The sequence below is a fragment of the Nannospalax galili genome, unplaced genomic scaffold (assembly GCF_000622305.1).
Source record: "Nannospalax galili isolate Female #2095 unplaced genomic scaffold, S.galili_v1.0 scaffold786, whole genome shotgun sequence".
Lineage (NCBI taxonomy): Eukaryota > Metazoa > Chordata > Mammalia > Rodentia > Spalacidae > Nannospalax > Nannospalax galili.
In genome coordinates, this window is record NW_008355774.1 from 1919248 (window position 1) to 1941053 (window position 21806).

Consider the following 21806-nt stretch of genomic DNA (forward strand, 5'->3'; position numbering starts at 1 on the left):
CCCATTGATGCTATCTCACTGATACATGCAGATCTCTTGCTGTTCTTTTTTTTCTTTTTTCTCTTTTTTTCTTACTTGGGATTGAACCCAGGGCTCTCATATGCCAGGCAAGTATTCTACTAATGAGCTACATTTTCAGCCCTCCTTTTTTTTTTTTTTTTTTTCCTGAGACAGGGTCTCCCTGTAGCCCCAGCTGTCCTGGAACTCACTATGTAAACCAGGCTGACCTCGAACTCACAGAGATCTGCCTGCCTCTGCCTCCCAAGTGCTGGGATTAAAGGCATGTACCACCACACCTGGTCATTTTTATGTTTTTATTTTGAGACAAACTATCATTTAAGTTGCCCAGTCTTACTAAGTTGCCTTGAACTTTCAGTCCTCCTACCTCAACCTCCCAAGTAGCTATGATTACTGTGCCACCAGGCTCTGCCTTTCATTTAGTTAGGAGTGGGGGAGTGGTGGAGTGGGGGGCTGCTTCCACTGTTTGTTCTTTTTGATGTTATTTTGTTTTGGTCCCAAGTAAAGTAGCTTCATTTATCTCTATTGAAATCTAGAGAGGATTGGAGGGTTGTGCCCTCTGATGTCTATGTCTATGGGATGTCTTTGTGTTTGGCACAAAGACATCCTCTGGGCTAATGCAAAACCAGAATCCTTAGCATTTTGTGATTAACCAGCTCTTAAGAGGTGTAAGATGTCCTTAATATTTCCTTTGTGTCTTTCTTGTTATTTTTGGGAACTTAAGAATCACCATATAGTTGCCTGGACTGTTAATGATTAAAGAGTACAAGGTGGGCATGGTGGTGAACACCTGTAATCCCAACACTTAGGAGGTGGAGGCAGGTGAAACAGGTTCAAGGCCACCCTCCTCAGCTACATAGTAAACTCAGGCCCTCCTGGGCTACATGAGATATCTCAAAAAAAAAAAAGAAAAAAAAAGAATGCTGTATAATAATTTTCTCTGTCTACTGTATTTGCATTTAATTATATGTGAGTAGTTTTAGGGACTTTTCTAGGTGTACCCTTCTCTGTGGATCTGACAAGACTGGGAAGATTTCTGTTTGGGCTGAGTTGTTCTTGTTCTTGAATACAGAGTTGAGATCAGAAGGAGGAATAATCAGATTGGTCAGATGTGAATCCCAGGAACTGGTCCATCAGATCTTTGAGGACTAGTAAACTTATCATAAGAGAAGAAAGCTCCCGCTAAAAGGGATAAAGTACTAACAAAAATTTGATGTCAGTTCTAAATGACATCTCTAAATGTTTTTGTTTTCTAGATACCCTTATTGTTAATAATTACTTAAATTAGAAATCTGTTTCATTATATAAATGAAATCTGTTTCATTATATTCATTAGGATGAATAAGACTAACAAGCTCTAATAAAACATATGAAGGAAAGTTAAAAAATAGAAAAGGAAAAGATCTATATGATTTCATAGAAGAAATGCCATTTGATCAGGGCTTAAAGAGAACATGCAATTTCTTTTTTTTTTTCCTATAAAATATTAGAAGTTTAAGCCAAGTGTGGTGGTGCACACCTTTTATCCCAGCACTTGGGAGGCAGAGGCAGGCGGATCTTTGTGAGTTCGAAGCCAGTCTGGTCTACATAGTGAGTTCCAGGACAGCTGGGGCTACAAGGAGACCCTGTCTCAAAAAGACAAAAAAAAATTTATAGGTTTATTCAAAACTCAATTCTTACTTTGAGTATATAAAATACAAAATTCACAAATGTTCATTTTAAGTTTGTAGTTTGCAAAGTAGCCAGGGGAATCCCAGCACTCAGGAGGCAGAGGCAGGCAAATCTCAGTGAGTTTGAGGCCAACCTGGTCTACATAGTAAGTTCCATGCCAGCCAAGGCTACATATTGAGACCCTGTCTCAAATATATACACATACATACATACGTACATACATACATACATACATACATGTTTATATTAATTGAAACAAAAAAAGACCCTCACCAAGTGGAAGCACATAACTTATGTAGCACAGGTGGCTCTTTCCAGAAGTTAACTGTGAGCAATGAAAGGGTGAAATATGCCAGAATTCCTTTTCTCCTGTGTCTGCTTACCTCAGTCTCACCATCTTCGATCTTTTCTTTAAACCTCCCCATCTCAGTGAAGCTGTGTTGTATATAGTAGCCAGTCCCTCTACCAGTGTTTTAGATCCCATGGCCCCTGTTCTTTTCTTGAAGCACTTACCATCTTCTAATACAACTGTGTAATTTATTGAATCATTGTATTTGTTGATTTGTTTACCCTGCCCTACTATAAGTTCTACAAGAGCAGAGATACTTGTTTTGTCCACAGATATATCCCTCATGTCTCTAGGAGAATGTCTGCCACATAGAACTTAGTAAATTATTTGTTGAATTGCCTGAATGACTGGTTCAGCCAGGTAGTATAATAGCAAAAAAAGTCTGAAGCTTGTATGGATGGTATCAAAGTGCCTTCTTCACCAAGACAGAGCCACCCAGATCCATGCTGTTTATGTATATGTGCATGCATGTGTGTGAAGTCCACAGGACAACCTTAGACTTGTGTAGGTACTATCCACCTTTTAAAAAAAAAAAAAGAAAGAGAAAGAAAGAAAGGAAAGAAAGAAAGAAAGAAAGAAAGAAAGAAAGAAAGAAAGAAGAAAGAAAAAGTAGGGCCTCTCTCTAACCTAGAATTTGCCAAGTATGCTATGCTGGCTAGCTAGCACACCCTATGGATTTGCCTACCCAGCACTAGATTTGCAAATGTGTACCACCACACCTGACCTTTTTTGTGGGGGTGGGGTTTTTTAGGGTTTCCCTATAGCCCTAGCTGGCCTGAAACTCACTATGTAGACCAGGTTGGCCTCAAACTCACAAAGATCCACCTGCGTCTGCCTGCTGAGTGCTGGGATTAAAGGCATGTATCACCATGCCCCCCCCCTTTTTTTTAATGTGACTTCTAGGGCTTGAATTCAGGACATTGTACTTGGCTTACAAAGCTTGAGCTATCTTCCCCTACCCTTTCTTGTGGGCTGCATTTGTTGATCAAGATTTTTGCTGGTTCTTATGCTTCAGGAGTCACCTTGACACTGTGTAGTATTCTTGGTTACTGGTCCCTGGCATGTGTTTCAGCAGACCAACATGGACTGTGTAGTTGGCAACTTGGACATATTGTTGAAGACAAATAACAAATAGGATCAGTCATAGTTAGGTTAAATAATCAGGATCCTCTTATTTTGTTCTGAGTTTGCTAGTTATTGACTTGTGTAGTTGGAGATAAATACAGTTCTAGAGGTCAGGCAGTGTTTCTTTTCAATGCTTATATATGACTCTCCTCTGACCTTCTCTTTTCAGGGTGAAAAGGCTGATAGCTTTTATATTATAGAATCTGGTGAAGTAAGCATCTTGATTAGAAGCAAGGTGAGTTTGATGGTGTGAAGATCTGAGTGCCGGGTGACTGTAGGTAAATGTTTCCTTTGCATAATGTGACCTGTTCTTTAGTGAACCAAGCCATCATTGTTATATGAGGCATGTGACTGCCACTGATAGAGATTTAGTACGTTTACTTCTTCCACTTTTGCCTTGTCATATAATTAGTAAGACGATGAACACTAACCTATAAATAATTTAAAAGATCAAAAGCGCTGGAGAGGGGTTGGAGAGATGGCTCAGCGGTTAAGAGCGCTGGCTGTTCTTACAGAGGACCCAGGTTCGATTCCCAGCACCCACATGGGAGCTAACAACTGTCCAAAACTCCAGTTCCAGGGGATTTGACGGCCTCTTCTGTCCTCCGTGGGCATTGCACGACGTGGGTGTACTTACCTACATGCAGGCAATACACACATACACATAAAATAAAAAATAATAATTAAAAAAAAGCACTGGAAAAATGGCTCAGTGGTTAAGGACACTTGTTACTTTGGTAGAGGACACAGATTCAGTTCTCAGCACCTACATGGTATCTAACAACTATAACTATAGTTCCAAGGGATCCAACGCCTCTTCTGTCCCCCTTGGGCACTGTATTCACATGGTATATACTTACATACATGCAGGTGAAACATTCATACACTTAAAATAAATCTTTTTTTTTTTTTTTTTTTTGCAGTCTTTTTGAGACAGGGTGTCCCTGTAGCCCCAGCTGTCCTGGAACTCGCTATGTAGACCAGGCTGGCCTTGAACTCACAGACATCTGCCTGCCTCTGCCTCCCGAGTGCTGGGATTAAAGGCATGTACCACCGTACCCAGCTTTAAAATAAATCTTTTTAATTAAAAAAAAATTTAAAGAAATAAAAGGCCAGGCTACAGGGAAACCCTGTTTCAAAAAATACAAAAATATTTAAAAAGCCGGGTGTGGTGGCGCATACCTTTAATCCCAGCACTTGGGAGGCAGGGGTAGGCGGATCTTTTGGAGTTCCGGGCCAGTTGGGGCTAAGGGGAGACCCTGTCTCAAAAAAAAAAAAAAAAAAAAAAAAGAGAGAGAGAGAGAGAGAAAGAAAACCTAATACATACAAGAAAATTATTTAATAGGCACACAGAGGGTTGAAGATGAAGAAAGCGTCTCTGAATTTAGAATACCGCTGGGGAAGTCTACGGTATGTTACTATTATGGCAATTTAGGAGCAATGTAGAAAAATTGATGACCTGTAAGTGGAAGGAGTAGTTTTGTTTTTTTGTTTTTTGAGACAGAGTCTCATGTAACCCAGACTAGCTTCGAACACATTGTGTAACCAAGGATGACTTTGAACTTCTGATCCTCTTGCCTCCACCTCTTGAGGATTGTAGGCATGAATCACTGTTCTGGGTGCTGGTGATCAAACCCAAAGCTCCATGCATCCTAGGCAAGCATTCTGCCAACCAAGCTACACCCCCAGCAGGGGAGGAATGATACTAATAAATCCATCATAGCAAAATTTCTGTTTCCTTTTTTTATATATATATATATGGAAAATAGTATTTGTTAAAATAACAAGTTACATATATATACTGTTAGGGTTCGAGAATCGAGACTAATTCCCACAGATACCCAAAAAGATTATACAAAAAGTTTATTCAAGAATTTAAGGGAAAAAAAAATGGCAGCTAGCTGGGTACAGACTTCACGAGTCAAAGATGGGAGTCTGGCCCTGAACAATAGCAGGCAGGAGCTTTTATTAGGGCTCTCCACAGAAACCCGCGTGCACCAAGCATCTTTTTAAAATAATTGGATGTCCCCATATCCTGTGTATGGGGGATGTCTTGATTGGTAGGGGCTGTCTTCAGGCATTGGAATGTGCTGACTAATATCTTTTAGAGTCAGAAGTTTTTGTTCATACCTTATAAGGCTTTTACATGTACAATATGCCTGAGCTTGTCTGGGCTTGTCTAAAGAAGCTAGCCAAAATGGAGTCAGAGCATTCTGGCTCTTCAGATTTAAATGAGTATACTGTGACTGCAGTTGGACTGTCTGAATCCGTTCTCGGATGAATTTGAGCAAGGCATTAAGAATACAGGGGCCACAGGTGACTGCTAATAGGAGTAAGAGGAGAGGTCCGACTATTGCTGAGATCAAAGTTGTTAACCATGGGACCAGTCAAATATTGATTCGTACCAATTTAATTGATTTAGTCGTTCATTTTCTCTTTCCTTAAGTCTTTTACGGACCTCAGCCAAAGACTTTTATAACTCCCGAGTGATTAACATAGAAACAGGACTGTTCCCCTAGGGCAACACGCAATCCTCCTTTTTCTAGAAAATGTAAATCCAGCCCTCCTATTTTTTAAGGTTACCTCAGCTAAAGAGGATAGAGAGTCTTCGAGGTGGTGGATAGATGTTTCTAATGATTGTATGTCTAAGTCTATAGCTTGTCTAAGAAGGTGATAATTTTTATCCTGAAGGACTAGCGCTGAAGCTCCCAGACCAGTTACAGTGGTTACCCCGACCTCGAATAGACAAGACAACTGCAGTGGTTCCTATGGCCCTACAAGGTCTAGACTCTTCTGAGACTCTGGTTTCCATTTCTATGTCTGTTCTATAATATAGATGGGGGGAAAGCCGCACTAGTACACAAAATCCGTGGTCTGGTTTAAAATGGATGAGTGGAGGCATGTAGTTAAGCCGGAGGTACAGGCCCACCAAGTGGAGTTGGGGGGCACCATATATGGGTTAGGTGTAGTAGCCCTATCTCTTGAACAGAGTTACATAGATGTTGGTAAGAAGGGGGGACAATTTTATGTGAGGGAGTCATGCATAGCCCTTTTCCATACACTTGGGTGAGGGTATGTCCCCTTCTCCCTGTAGGTGGGGGGATTCTATAGGCAGTGGGGTCAGAAGTGACAACATAATTTCCTGGGAGAGCTAACCCATCATAAAAGGGAGGGCTCGGGTCCATGCAAAACCAGCAATGGATAGTAAGGTTAAGGGAAGTATTATTCAAAGCAATAAAGGTGGTATTTAGGAAGTTCGTAAGCCCAGGGGATGGTTGCAAGGGCTCTTGGACCCGTTGGATCTCTGGGGGTGTGGATCTAGGTGTGGGCAAAATAGCAGTTTTATCCAGCCGGATAATTTGGCTAGGAGCTGGTCTCTCGACAGATTTAAAAATAGTTAAGGCCAGTGTTGGTCGTCCTATAGGCTGTAACACTGTCTGAGCAGCCCCATCTGGGTCCCCACGACTGGACCCACCTGAAGATGGACTGAAAAAAGTATTCCTGGATCAGTCCCTGTGGTGTATAACCTGAGGCCCCAAGTTCACCCATCAATCCATTTTTGTAGGTTTTTAAGTTCCTTTCCTTTCGTGGCAAAGCTTAAGGAGATAGGGTTGCATCTAGAGGAGGAACAAGGTCCCTCGATTGCCTTGATCTGGGGTTTTGTCAAATGGTTAGGCCTGGGACCATAGTTACCTGGAACAAGTCGGTAGTGACGGGGGCAGCCCAATTAATATATCCAGTAGACACACAGCTCCATGAAGCACAGAAATAGTCCCATGGCCACCCGACAGGTACTTCTTCGGTCATCATTGATGCCCGGGCAAACATAGAAGTGGTGCTCCTTCATCCTCTTTCAGCCGAGGGGAGACTGGCAAGCATAATTTACAGTGCTTGACAGGGTGTACGATTCCCAAGCTCCTTCAAGCAGGTCACAGAGGTCGAATGTAATCTTGGGGAACCAGGCACCTGGAGGTCCCAGGTGGGAGGAGATGTTCACTATCCAGTGGATGTGCTACTAACTACCCAGGTGAGGTTTTGGAATCCATGGGGGTAGTTAGCTTGGGCAGGCTCTATAAAAAAATAAAAATAAAAAAGCAACAAGGGTTATGGTATGGCAGAGATTTTTAGCTTGAGAGGATTTTTACCCGTGTGACCTTCCATCTCTTGTTGACTTGGTCTGACCAACCTTCTGATGCAGGCTTTAGATGTGAGTGATATATCCGGGTCCAGATACTGGCCACCTTAACCACAGTAGGGGTGGTGAGGATCACGATGTGTGGCCCCTTCCATCGAGGTCCAAGGGGCTCCTTGTGGTGCCATCTCACCCAAACAAGGTCTCCTGGCTTGAATCTGTGTGGTTGGGCTGGTGGCAGTTCGTAGATGTGCCTCAGCAAGGGGAAAACATTGTCTTGTGCAATCTGTAAGGCCTGTAGGGACTTAAGAAATTGGGATTCAGACAAGTCAATTAGCACATCTGAAGGCAGCTTGGGAAGCAAAGGGGGTGGTCGGCCATACATGATTTCATAAGGTGTTAGGCCTTGAGTATATGAGGTATTTCTGACCCTGTACAGGGCAAAAGGTAGGTGGCCTGTTCAGTCATCACCAGTTTCTAGGGTTAATTTGGTCAAGGTCTCTGATTCATTCTCTCTACTTGCCCTGAGCTCTGGGGGTGGTATGCACAATGTGGTATGTGCAATGCATCTTCCAATTAGTCCCCAGTGTTTTAATTAACTCTTGAGTTACCTTAGCGATGGAGGCTGGTCCATTGTCTGACCCGATCACAGAGGGGAGCCCACACCTTGGTATTAGTTCATCGATGATCTTTTTAACCACCGTTGAGGTGGTTTCCCCCTTTGTGGGAAACACTTTGACCCATCCTGAAAATGTATCTACAAAAACTAGGAGATATTTATAGCCATACCTGCCAGGTTTTACCTCAGTGAAGTCCACCTCCCAATGGACTCCAGGTGCAGTGCCCCTCTCCCTTCTGGCTGGGGGCATGACTTTTCCTCTTGGATTAGTAACCTGGCAGGAGCGACATCTGGAAAGACAGCTCCCAGTCATTTTGGTTAGATCGAAGATGTGGTAGGGAGTCAGGAGTTCTTGTAACTTTCTCTTTCCTAGGTGAGTCCCTTTGTGAAGTTTATATATTAAGTCCTCTGCCAGCTTATGCGGCAGAATGAGCCTCCCATCAGAGGTTTATCTCCATCCATGCTTGATCTTGGTATTTTCCAGGGAAGTTAAATCCTGATCGTCCTGAGCTGAGTAGGAGGGCTCTTCTGGCAAGAGGGGTTCAGGCAGAATAACCAGTAGGCTCGAGGCTGTCAGGGCTGCTTCTCTGGCTGCTAGGTCCACTCTGCTGTTTCCCTGTGCCTCCAGTGAATCCCCTTTTTGGTGCCCCGGACAATGGATGATGGCCAGTCTCTTTGGTAACCATATGGCCTCCAGGAGTTTTAAGATCTCTTGTTTATTTTTGATAGTCTTTCCTTCTGCTGTCAGGAGCCCCTTCTCCTTGTATATAGCCCCGTGGACATGAGCTGCGAAAGAGTAACGGCTATCAGTGAAAATGTTAACAGTCTGGTCTTTACTTAGCTTTAAGGCCTGAGTTAGGGCAACTATTTCAGCCCTCTGGGCAGAGGTCCCAACTAGTAGGGAGGAGGCCCACACTGTCCGTGATGGACTGACAACCGCCACTCCTCCATACCTGGGTCCTTCCTTAATGAAGCTACTTCCATCCATGAACATAATCAAGTCTGGTGGGGCCATGGAACATCCGTCAGGTCTTCCTGAGTCCCGTGTAAGCTGCAGAGTACCTCCAGGCAGTTGTGCCGGACCTCAAGATCCAGTTCTGTCAGCAAAGTGGCAGGATTGAGAGCAGTGCTGGAGAGGAACTGGATACGAGGGGGATTAAGGAGTAAGGCCTGATAATGCGTCAACCGAGCATTTGTCATCCATTGGTCAGGGGGGATTTTAAAGGATCCCCTCAGTCGAGTGAGGGGTGGTGATCGTAAGGGGCTGTCCCAGTGTGAGCTTATCTGCATCCTTAACCAATAAGGCTGTGGCTGTGATAATTCTGAGGCAGCTGGGCCATCCCGAGGCCACGGGATCAAGCTTTTTCGACAGGTAAACCATAGATCTCTTCCAAGGCCCGAGCATTTGGGTCAGGACTCCCTTTGCTATTCCCGCTCATTCATCAACAAAGAGCCGATAGGGCTTATGGATATCTGGCAGAGCCAAGGCTGGAGCCGGCAATAAAGCCTTTTTAATTTCTTGAAAGGCCTGCTCCTGAGTCTCAGTCCATAGGAAGGATGACTCATTCCCTCGAATGGCTTCATACAGGGGCTTTGCCGGTATCCAGAGCCACCAGAAGCCTGCCGATCCCAAGAACGCTCGCAACTGCCTGAAGGATCTCGGGCTTGGAATTCCCATAATGGCTTGCTTTCTGGCTGGTGACAGCCACCTCTGCCCATCCCTTAATATGTACCCCGAGTACATTACCTCTGTGACACAGAGCTGAGCCTTCTTGGTGGAGACCTTATACCCCATTCGGTCCAAGGTCAGGAGCAAATCTTTGGTGGCCTGAAGACAAGTGCCCTCATCCTCAGTGGCAATCAACAGATCATTTACGTACTGTAGGAGGCTTACCTCTGGGTGCAAGGCCCGATATTCCTGCAAGTCCTGGTGTAGAGCCTCATCAAAGATTGTGAGGGAGTTCTTGAACCCCTGTGGCAGTCTCATCCAAGTGAGTTGTCCATTAAACCCCTAGTTCGGGGTCTCGCCACTCAAAGGCAAAGATGGGTTGACTTTCCCTTGCCAAGGTCAGCTAAAGAAGGCATCCTTGAGATCTAAAACTGTATAGACCCTTCTCTCCGGAGAGAGTGAGCTCAGCAGGGTATATGGGTTGGGGACTGTAGGGTGGATATCCTCTACCTTCTTGTTAACTTCTCTCAAACCCTGCACTGGGCGGAGATCGTTAGTCCCCGGTTTCTTGACAGGTAGGAGAGGTGTGTTCCATGGAGATTGGCATGGAACTAGAATACTGAACTCCCTAAGGTGGTTTATATGTTTGGTAATTCCTGCCCTGGCTTTGGGAGTCATTGGGTACTGTTTTACAGGCTGAACATTAGTTTTAAAGTCACCATTATTGGTGGCTGTTGGATGGCCCTCCCTGGGGAATTAGTTTCCGCTCAAACTCCAGGGATTGTTGCCTGGAGGTCCTTTAGGATAGTGGTTGGTCTCTTTTGAGGGGGTGGGGCTTGCACCCTCCATTCTTCTTCTAATTCTAAGCATAGGATATAGGCTGTGTCCAGTACAGTCACATCAGGAAGTCCTCTCCCAGAGAAATGGATTTGAGCCTTCATTTTATTTAGCAAATCCCTACCCAATAAGGGATATGGGCACTCTGGGACCACCATAAAGGAGTGTGAAACTGTCTTCTTACTTATGTTTACTTCCCTTTTGGTAGTCCAAGGGTGCTGAGCGATTCCTGTGGCCCCTTGCACCCAGGTGTGTTTACTGGTCAGTTTTTCCATAGGCTCTTTTAAAAACTGAATATTGTACTCTGGTGTCAACTAGGAAGTGGACGGCTCGTCCCTCTACTTGTGGGGTCACCCAGGGCTCGTGGTGGAGGTTCGCCAAGCCTGGGCCCCTATAGTTTTCTTGGTTTGCCAACTCGAGGATCTTGGGCTTGTAGGGAGGCTGAGATCCCATCCTTTGAGGACATTCCCTAGCCCAGCTGCTTACAATATGTGCATTGGTCTCTTTTTAGGCGGGGCCGACCTTCCTGTGGGGGGTTGTGGGGCTTGGGTTCCCTTTTTCATAGAGGGTCGGTCCCCCCATTTGGGATTTGTTGCTCTTTCAGCCAACAATATCCTAGCCAGCCCTTTTGTTTGTCTTTCTTCAGGGGTTCCTCTGTTGTTAAATACCTTGTTCACCACCGCCATCAGCTCAGAAAGGTTTTTGCCCTCGAAACCTTCCAGCTTTTGAAGTTTTCGTTTTATGTTTGGAGCTGCCTGATTTACAGAAGCCATATTGATGGCCATCTGATTCTCTGGGGCCTCTGGATTTATGGGAGTATAAGTTCTGAAAGCCTCTAACAGGCGTTCCAGGTATGCTCCAGGAGACTCATCCCTTCCCAGCATCACCTGACCTTAGACAAATTGGTGGGGTGCTTAGCAGCTGCCTGGAGACCCCCCCATAAGAATCTGGAGATAGACCTTTAGGCATTCCCTACCTTTGGGGGTGTTATAGTCCCACCCCGCTATTGAGTGCCTAAGAGGGAAAGCAGCCACAATCAAATCCTCATTCTCTGTCGGTTGCCCATCATTTCCAAGGACCATGTGTCTGCATTCCCGAAGAATGCGGTTCCGTTCCTTGGTGGTGAACAGGATATTCAATAACTGCTGGCAATCATCCCAAGTGCGTTGGTGGGTAAAAAGAACAGTGTCTTAGGAGGGAAATCAGGGCCTGAGGCTTCTCTGTGAAGGAGGGAGTCTGTAACTTCCAATTATACAAGTCATTACACACCCCCACACCCCTACCCCCCGCCCCGCGAGCAAGTGGGTACTGGGCTGGGCTTGGCCACAGGAGGTGCTTGCTCAGCCATGGGAGCTGGGGACAGACACTGGGAAGGACTGGAAGAAGAGGAAGATGCTCGTGACCTGGCGCTCCCTAGGTCACTCACTGGGGCCCCGTAAGGTGGCGGGAGTAAATCCTCCTCTGGCGCCAAGGGAAGAACCTCGGACCTGATGGGTTTTTGGTTTTGACTTTCTTCAGGGGAAGCAAAGTAGCTGGCCCCTTAAGCCCCAATGGCAGGGGTGGCAGTAAGGGACACAGCCAGTTGGGGGGTGGGGGGCAGCAACCAGATATCACCAACCTAGGATGTAGGGGATCTGGTCAGGGTGCCCTCGTTTCCCAAAGATAACTCCTTGAACCCTGTAGATGAGGGACAGGTTAAAGGACCCTTCAGGTGGCCATTCAATTTCAAAGGAGGGCCATTTGAAGGTGCAGAGGGTCTGGAGGTGGGTTGGCTTGACACGGAGTCCAGACATGGTCGAAGCTGTTCTTTTGTAGTTCTGAAAATGACTTAAAAACTAGATCAAGGGGAGCTGAAGATGATGAGACTCTCTGGCCCATCGTGGGATAAGCTTCAAGAAAAAAGAATATAAGAAGAGGGATGACAATGAGAAGAAGTAGGATGGAAAGTCGATAGACAAGGCAGAGCTCCAAACAGAGCGTGAGGACAGTATGAGATGGCGGTTCCCTAGAGGAAGAAATGACTTTCTGTAGTGTGCAGAGTCAGCGGAAAAGGCTGCCCCTGTTCCTTTTTCAAAAAGATTTGGCCAGCCTGGATTCCAAGTCAGACTCGACCAGAATCTTGCATCTGGCCCGCCTAGATTCCATGTAGGACTGGGCCAAGACTCTGGGTCGGTCCCACCTGGATTCCATGTCAGACTGGAGCACGACCCCGCAACAGAAGAGGAATCTGGGCGTCCTCCGTTCTCCTCCAGCTCTGGGATCAATAGCATGTCCGCCTGATCTCTGTTGAGCCCCAGGATGTCCGGACTACCAAAAAGCAAGAGAGAGAGAACGTACCAAGGCCGGCTCTGGTGGCACTTCCATGGGCCTGGGATCTCTATTCTCGAATCCCGGATGAGCCCGCACAATGTTAGGGTTCAAGAATCGAGAATAATTCCCACAGATACCCATAAAGATTATACAAAAAGTTTATTCAAGAATTTAAAGTTAAAAAAAAGGACAACAACCAAATGGCAGCTAGCCGGGCACAGGCTTCACAAGTCAAAGATGGGAGTCTGGCCCCAAACAATAGCAGGTAGGAGCTTTTATTAGGGCTCTCTACAGAAACCAGCATGCGCCAAGCATCTTTTTAAAATAATTTGATGCCCCCATATCCTGTGTACGGGGGAAGTCTTGATTGGTAGGGGCTGTCTTCAGGGCATTGGAATGTGCTAATATCTTTTAGAGTCAGAAGTTTTTGTTCATACCTTATAAGGCTTTTACATGTACAATATGCCTGAGCTTGTCTGGGCTTGTCTAAAGAAGCTAGCCAAAATGGAGTCAGAGCATTCTGGCTCTTCACATACTAAATGTAGTATGAAGTCTGTTGCAAAATATATTTAGTAAGGAGTGTGGAGGCAGAAAGATAAGAACAGTCTGGGCTACATAACAAGATACTGCCTCAAAAACCCAAAAGAGCAAGGCTGGAGAGATGGCTCAACAGTTAAGAGACTGCTCTTCCAGAGGACCTGGGTTTGATTTCCAGCACCCACATGGCAGTTCCAGAGGATCTGATACCCTCTTCTGGCCTCTGAAGGCTTTGCATGACATGGGTGCACTTACATTGGGGCAAAACACATAAGAAAAAGAACAACAGGGGCTGGAGAGATGGCTTGGTGGTTGAGAGTACTGACTGCTCTTGCAGAGGACCTGGGTTCGATTCCCAGCATCCACATGGAAGCTATGAACTCTCTTTAACTCCAGTTCCAGGGGAATTGGAAGCCCTCTTCTGACTTCCATGGCATTGCACTCACATACATGCAGGCAATACACTCATACACATAAAAATGATAAAGTATTTTTAAAAAAATTTTAGGGCCAGGTGTGGTGGCGCATGCCTTTAATCCCAGCACTTGGGAGGCAGAGGCAGGTGGATCTCTGTGAGTTCAAGGCCAGCCTGGTCTACATAGTGAGTTCCAGGACAGCTGGGGCTACAGGGAGACCCTGTCTCAAAAAGACCAAAAAAAAAAATTATCTCTGTGTATGACATTAGTGGTTCTTTTTAAAAATATTTTATTTATTTGTATTTTATGTGTATGAGTATATTGCCTGCATGTATGTAAATGCTCCCATGTCTTGGAATGCCCATGGAGGTCAAAGGTGGGCATCAGATTCCCTGGAACTGCAGTTACATTTGTTAACCATCATGTGGGTGCTGGGAATCAAACCTGGATCCTCTGCAAGAGCAGTCAGTGCTCTTAACTGCTGAGCCATCTCTCCAGCCCCTCACTAGTGGTTCTTAGACAATTCTTACTACTAGAAAGTAATTTTTATTGTTATTACTTTGCTTAGCAGATGAATTTGTAAGAAATAAGAAACTCGGTAGTAAACACAATGTAGCGTATAATGTTTAAAAGTATATAGCTACCTGGGGACTGGAGAGATGGTTGTCCTTAACTCTAGTTCCAGGGAATTTACAGCTTTCTTCTGACCTCTATGAGCATTGATAACATGAGTGTATTTCCACACATGCAGGCAATACACTCATACACATAAAAATTAAAACTAGCCGGGTGGCACACACCTTTAATCCCAGCACTTGGGAGGCAGAGGTAGGCGGATCTCTGTGAATTCAAGGCCAGCCTGGTCTACATAGTGAGTTCCAGGACAACTGGGGCTATAGGGAGACGCTGTCTCAAAAAGACCAAAAAGTAAATAAATAAAAATAAAAATTTTTTTAAATAATAATTATGGGGCTAGAGAGATGGCTCAGCGGTTAAGAGCACTGACTGCTCTTGCAAAGGACCCGGATTCGATTCCCAGCACCCACATGGCAGCTACGAATCATCCTTAGCTCCAGTTCCAGGGGAATCTGAAGCTCTCTTCTGACCTCCACCGCATTGCACGACACGGGTGCACTCACATACATGCAGGCAGTACACTCATACACATAAAATAAAAATAAAAGCCGGGCGTGGTAGCGCACGCCTTTAGTCCCAGCACTCGGGAGGCAGAGGCAGGTGGACCTCTGTGAGTTCAAGGCCAGCCTGGTCTACATAGTGAGTTCCAGGACAGCTGGGGCTGCAGGGAGACCCTGTCTCAAAAGGACCAAAAAAAATTTTTTTAATTAAAAATAAATAATTATAAGTATATAGCTTTGCATCTTCTCATAATGGGGGTGGCATACTGACCTAGGGTGCAGATAGTACTTTAAAATAAATTTTGTCACTGTAAAGAACAATTCCAGACAGGCACAGCCTCAAATCAAAGAGTGTGTTATGTTGTAGCTTGTCTAAAAGGAGATTGTCATTATTTAGAATGAATTAGCAAAAGACCTTGCCTTTTCAACTGTGCTTCAGAAGTTAGATCTTCCAAGACGATTTATAATCTTCCATAGAAAATGGTCCATACTTACTTCACCTCTTCATATTTAGCCATTACCTAAAATATGTTAGGCCTTGGAGGGAGCCCCAGGTAAAAATTCAACTTCTAACAATACCAGACTACAGAATTTTGTCCATCGAGTTTACATGTATGGTTAGAGTTTCTGCAAAGTGAGTTTCTTAGTAATTTTGTTGAATATCTTGAGAAAGGATTTTGAGTATATGCAACTGGACATGCCAGCTAAGATCCTAGCATCAGCCTAGATCATATTCTTTACCTGTTGTAGACTAAAGCAAACAAGAACGGTGGGAACCAGGAGGTTGAGATTGCCCGCTGCCATAAGGGGCAATACTTTGGAGAGCTTGCACTGGTCACCAACAAACCCAGAGCTGCTTCGGCTTATGCAGTTGGAGATGTTAAATGTTTAGGTAAGGAAATTTCTTTGAGGGGCCCTACCCCAACCTGAGGATCTTTAGACAGCTAATGGGGAGGGAAAGACATTATTACAGTGATGTAGCCACTGATAAGTTACCCATACTCCTGTAAGTAACCCTAATTAATAATTTCGTTGGTTTAAAAAAAAGCCATGAAAATAAAAGTGGAGGGGGTACTAGTTGGGAAGAGGAAAGGGAACAGTGGAAGGGGGACAAAAGATGGTATGGGGGTAAATATTAAAATTATACAGATGTATGAAAATGTCATAATGAAACCTAATTATTATGTATAATTAACATGTGCTAATAAGAACTTTAAAATGAAAAAAAAATTCTTTGTGCATTACTAATTTTTTTCTAATAAATAGGGGTTTTGTCTTTTCCTGTCAGCAAGCCTTGACTTACTCTGCCGGCTCTTGCTCAGATCTAGGTGTGGATAGTTTGTATGAATGTATTCTTTTAGCAAAGTTTTGTGGGGAGTTTTGTTTTGGTTTGAGTTTTTGGTGGAGAAGGTGTTAGGCATTGAACTTAGGACCTTATACATTCTACGCATATACTACACTACTCAGCTGTACCCCTAGCACCCTATAGTAGACATTTCTGAACACTGAATACAGCCTGTGAGTCCTCCAGGCACACAGACCCTGCAACCGTGTGAAAACAGCAGTAATGGAGGCAGGTGGCCAGGCCTATGGAGGAACAAAACAAACAGGCACTCCTGTTCTCTCTGCTAATTGTAAATTTAGATGATGTGGTCCTGCTGCTATATTTATACAGAAGCATCCCTTTTTCCAAGTACCCCATGTATCAAAATTCAATCTCCTGTAATATGAGTGAATAGTGTATTTAGGAAAAGGGGTGCATGAGAGAAATGACTTGAATTGTTAGTGTAAACAAATCATTCTCTCCCACACCTCTTTTTAATAATGCAGTTATGGATGTTCAAGCATTTGAGAGGCTCCTGGGACCCTGCATGGACATCATGAAGAGGAACATCTCACACTATGAAGAACAACTGGTCAAGATGTTTGGCTCCAGCATGGATCTGATCGACCCTGGGCAGTAGATGTGATGTATCTCAGCGCTTTCTCAGTGTGACACCAAAACCTTCCAGTCAGCCACAGAACACAGACACGACAGAACTGTTCCTGCTGTTGCTACCGCCGCTGCCATTGCTGTGGTTATGGGCATTTAGAAAACTTGAAAGTCAGCACTAGAGGATGGACAGAGGCTCTACCTACACCTCCATTTTGCTTCTGAACGCCCATCATTAGACCACTTGTAATGATTACTCCAACCCAGTTTTCACATCTTTGGTTCAGAATGGCATGTCTCTCCAGCAATTTAAGTGCCTGATACAAATTCCAAAGTGTAAACATCCTCCTTTCCTCTCTTGCTGCTACTATTGCTTTTGGAAGTTACCATAAGGTCCGCAGAAACTTGTTGAATAATTGTAGACACCCTTCCCAAGTCTTTCTCAAGGAGGAAATATTATCTTTTAGTCTCCTCATTTGTCTTTTGAGAATGTCCACAGTATGTTCACAATTGCTGCCTTTGATTTCATAGTGGAAAATGGTAGCAGTTGTAATGGAGATCTGTGATCCAGTGATACTGTTCTGTCTGCTGACAGCTACCCACATTATATAGCTGTCTCCAAGCCCATAGTGATGCTTAGGGAAAAGTCCTACCAAAGGCCCAGCAGACTAATAAATTACACAGACTCACATTAGAGCAGAAAACTTGGATTCAGCACTTTTTGCCAGTAGTAGAGAACCAGGAAAGGTTTTCTGGCTTAGGGTTTTTTTAGTATGTTTTGTTTAACCTCTTTGCAGTTTGCATGAATAAATTGCTATCCATTTATAAGGAGCAAGGGGTGACCAGTTAGCTCAGCTGGGTAGAGCATGGTGCTGAGAGAAGGAGCCAGGTTCTGGAGGTGCCATTGTTTTATCTGACCTAAATACTTCCCTGAGCAGCTTGCCATGTCATGTTTCCAGTTGCTGCCACTGTCTCCATAGCAATAGGCTGACAAGCGGTTGTGCTGCACAGAGAACCCTTTCCTTCCATGTCCAGAGTTGTTGCATAGCTTAACTATTTTCATCAATTTTTTTTAACTTTTAGAAGCTATTTTTTTTAAGGAAATTATTTCTCTATTTAGGGAATTCACCTTGAATATATTCATTCATGTACATGGAGTTTGTCAGCTGACTCAGGCATTTGTCCTAAACATCTGTTAGTTTCCAGAAATTGGTATCATTGGATTGGGGGTATGTGGCTTGATGGTAAATGCTTATCATGTAGCATGTGCAAGACCCTGGGGTTGATCTCCAGCACTGCAACAACAGAAATGAGGGGAGGTTATTATTTATAATCATAGAAGAACTATGAAGGCCTTTATAACACAGCCTCTAGTTTTGCCATGGACACCATAGCCAAGAGATTTCCAGAGTAGATAAGCCACTACAACTTTGATGATTGCTCATTTTTCTTGTGTTCCATGAAGTAAAAGCAGGACTCTTCTGACTGCCCTAGGTAGCTTTCATTACAGTTCTCAGAATTTTAAGATTGTAGCTGATACTTCAAAGCAGGCAGCTAGCACTGGGAAAGCCCATGTGGGGAGCTTGTGTTTTCCCAAGGCTCTTTTCTATAGTATTGCTTTATTATCAAATAAATCATCTTGCACTTTGAAAGAACCATACCTATTTCTTGCAAAGATAAGAGGTACATTAGGCTCCAGGAGTAACCAAAAAATCCAGCCCCAGACCTTGTAAGGATTCTAAACACTGAGTAGATAGATGGCCTCACCCTGACCTCCATGCCAGCATTGGTTAAGGCTGGCTGTGAGTCTTACACCAGAGTTAAACAGGCTGCTAGGGATGGGCCTTCTCATCCTGCTTTCTTACACCTCCCAGTCTCGTTGTCTTCACAGAGTCCTCCTTGGCATCCCTGCCTCACTGATGATGTTGCTGTTATACAGAGTAGAATTCATCAGGTTCAACTTCTGCTCTAACAACTGATTGACATGTATCATCAGTTCAGACCTTCATAGCATATAGGACCCCTGTAGTGAGGGGCACCAGTGGGAAACATCTAGTTTAAAGAAGGGAGACATTAAAGGGACCAGTGTGAGTGACAAAGGACATAGCCATTACCACAGTGCCAGGACCTGACAGTGTTCCATTTCTTTTTGCAGCTTAGTGACTGGAAGCTGACAGACTGGGATTTACTCGGGGTTGGGGTGTCCCATTATGCCAGGCAACCCCTTCATCTGATAGTTGAGCCTCACTGGGAGGAGTATGTCAGAGATTCCTTTGTTAACTCTTTTTATTACCTTCTGAGAGAACTTCACTACTTTTTATTGGCTTTGCTGTTGACTTTGGATGTTGGGAGAATAATCCTTAGAGCCTTGAGGTCCAGTCTGCAGTGTTATCCTTCCTTTCTGCCTCCAACTTAGCCCACTCACTCTCTCTCTTGGTTGAAGTCACTGAAGTAGGGATTCTTGTGCTCTGATCCTCTTAGTGCCTAGTCTTCATGTAGAATTATGTCATTGATGTAGAATCTCAGAAATCAGAGTAGAGCTTTTCTTTGAGTGGTTTTACGAGCAAACTCAGCAGCAAAGTGACAAGAAAATAGTCCTCCAGCCAGAGAGATTATGTTCAACCCCTAATTCTCTGCTTGTGATGGTGGAGGAGTCGGTGAAGTGCTGGCACCCAGCAGCATTTGGTGGCATGTCGCAGTCTTCATTTAGAAAAAGTGAAAGCATTTTGTACAGAGGAAGAAGAGAAAAGGACCCATGAATGTCATCTTTTCTTTCTTTTTCAGTGGGTTGATGTACGTTTTGTTACTGACATGCGCTTGTAAACCAATCTTGCCAAGATATGGGTTGTTTTGATTTTCACTACAATTACCTCTTGTTCCTCCTGTCTTGACTGCTGATGTTCCTCAGTGATTCTAATGTCTATTTTATGGGAAGCAGCCTTTCCATGGGTTTCCTATTACACACTGCAGGGCTATCTTTATACTTATTAAAAAAAGATTTAAAATATCACTAACCTCATGGGGGATTTGCAGAAAACCATTTAGCCCACCTTGAGTAAAGGGTAGATTCCTCATTTTTTTTAAACTCAGTGTAATAAAAGAAACCTAATTAAGCATTATTGTGCTACCTCAAAGGTAAAAATATTTTAAAGTCATCTTTTCGTCCTGAGTTCTACACATGGTGTTTGAGATGTCTTTCAGTTGGAATTATGTTTTAAATCATTGGGGTAAATCTTATTTTAACCTGTTTTACACTTGTATTTTAATCTCAAAAGAATATGTGATTAGAAAGCAAACAATTCTTACTCTATGGTATTGAATATATGTCATTAAGAATTAAATGATTGCTGTAAACAAGGTCGGTTTTTTAAAAAGGAATCTCTAGGGCTCAGCTTCACTCTTGGTTAATAAAGGCTGACAAATCATGTGTGACTTTCTGCTGCAATTTTGTGTCATGTGTTTGTCTTCTCTTGTGAGAGTCCATGGCCATCTCAGCACTCATCTAGCAGATGCACTGTTGGGATTCATATAACCCTTGAAAACTGGGGAGAAGGGTGCTGGAGAGATGGCTTGGCGGTTATGAACACTGACTGTTCTTGCAGAAAACCCCGGTTCAATTCCCAGCACCCACATGACAGTTAACAACTGTCTGTAACTCCAGTTCCAACAGGGGATCCAACAGCCTCTTTTGACCTCTGTGGGCATTGCACGACACAGGTGCACTTACCTACATGCAGGCAATACACACACATAAAATAATAATAATAAATACACATATATATTTGGGGGGGTTCTTTTTGAGACAGGATCTCCCTGTAGCCCCAGCTGTCCTGGAACTTACTATGTAGACCAGGCTGGCCTTGAACTCGCAGAGATTCGCCTGCCTCTGCCTCCCCGGTGCTGGGATTAAAGGCGTGCACCACCATGCCCAGCAAAATAATAAATAATAATAAAAAAAAATGGGGAGAAGACCTGGACATTTGTACTAGTTGGATTCTACAGAGAAGCCGTCAGTATTGGGGCAGGGGGAGGAAAAAAAAAAAAAGATTCTGAGGTATTTTATAAGGGATTGGCTCACATAATTATTGAGGCAAATTCCAAGATCTGCAGGGTGAGTCAGCAAGCTGGAGACTCAGGAAAATGTGGTTTCATTTTAGTCTAAGTCCAGAGGCCTGAGAACCAAGAGAGCTGATGATGCGGTTCTTGTGTAAAGGTCAGCAGGCTCAAGAGCCATGAAGAGCTGATCTTTCAGTTTGAAGCTGACAGCAAGGAAAAAAGGAGTGTGCCAGGTCAGAGACCAGAAGGAAAGTTCTCTCCTAGTCTGAGGAGAAAAAGCCAGGGCCTTATGTATTAGAAAAGTGAGCTACATACCCAGCCCAGCCCTTTTGTTTTATTCAGCCTTCAACTGATTGTGTAAGGTCTAACCACATTAGGGAGGGCAATGTGATTTATTCAGTTTACCAACTAAAATGTTAATCTCATCCAAAAAGCACTCTCACAGGGACACTCATAATAACGATTGACCAAATATTTGGACATCCCATGACCTAGTCAAGTTGACACAACCATAACACCATGGTGGTATATTGTTAGAGACAAGAACAGGAGGATGCAGTGTATCCCTTGCCAGGATACCACTGACACTTGGCAAAAAGCATTTCCTACCTGCCACTATATCACTTCCTCCTTTGCAACATGGCTATAGCCAGAATTAGGAAGGATGACACACTACTGTACATACAGTGTCTCTCCTGGAGACCAAAGGGCACTCACTGGATATTACCTTCAATGGCCAGAGATGCCTTGTCTGTACAAAAGGGCCAAGAGGTAGGAATGTGAACTACCCATCTGGATAGCTGAACCTTCTCAAAGCCAAAGTCTCTTTGTTTCAAAGCTTTAAAAGTTAAATGTGATTTTAGCCAGGCATGGTGGCGTACACCTTTAAGCCCAGCACTTGGGAGGCAGAGGCAGGCAGATGTATGAATTTAAGGCCAGCCTGGTCTACATAATGAGTTTCAGGCCAGCTGGGGCTACAAGGAAACCATGTCTCAAAA

At 44.0% G+C, this 21806-nt stretch overlaps 1 protein-coding gene across 1 annotated transcript in view; it reads left to right on the forward strand.

Moving 5' to 3' along the window:
* Prkar2a (protein kinase cAMP-dependent type II regulatory subunit alpha) overlaps positions 1-20197 on the forward strand; it is a 91361-nt gene extending 71164 nt beyond the window's left edge. Inside the window, exons 9-11 of the mRNA XM_008853227.2 lie at positions 3333-3398; positions 15570-15711; positions 16650-20197. Of these exons, the coding sequence (XP_008851449.1) occupies positions 3333-3398; positions 15570-15711; positions 16650-16783 (342 nt within the window). The 3' untranslated portion in view covers positions 16784-20197. The remainder of the gene's footprint in view (positions 1-3332; positions 3399-15569; positions 15712-16649) is intronic.
* Positions 20198-21806: the final 1609 nt, after the last annotated feature.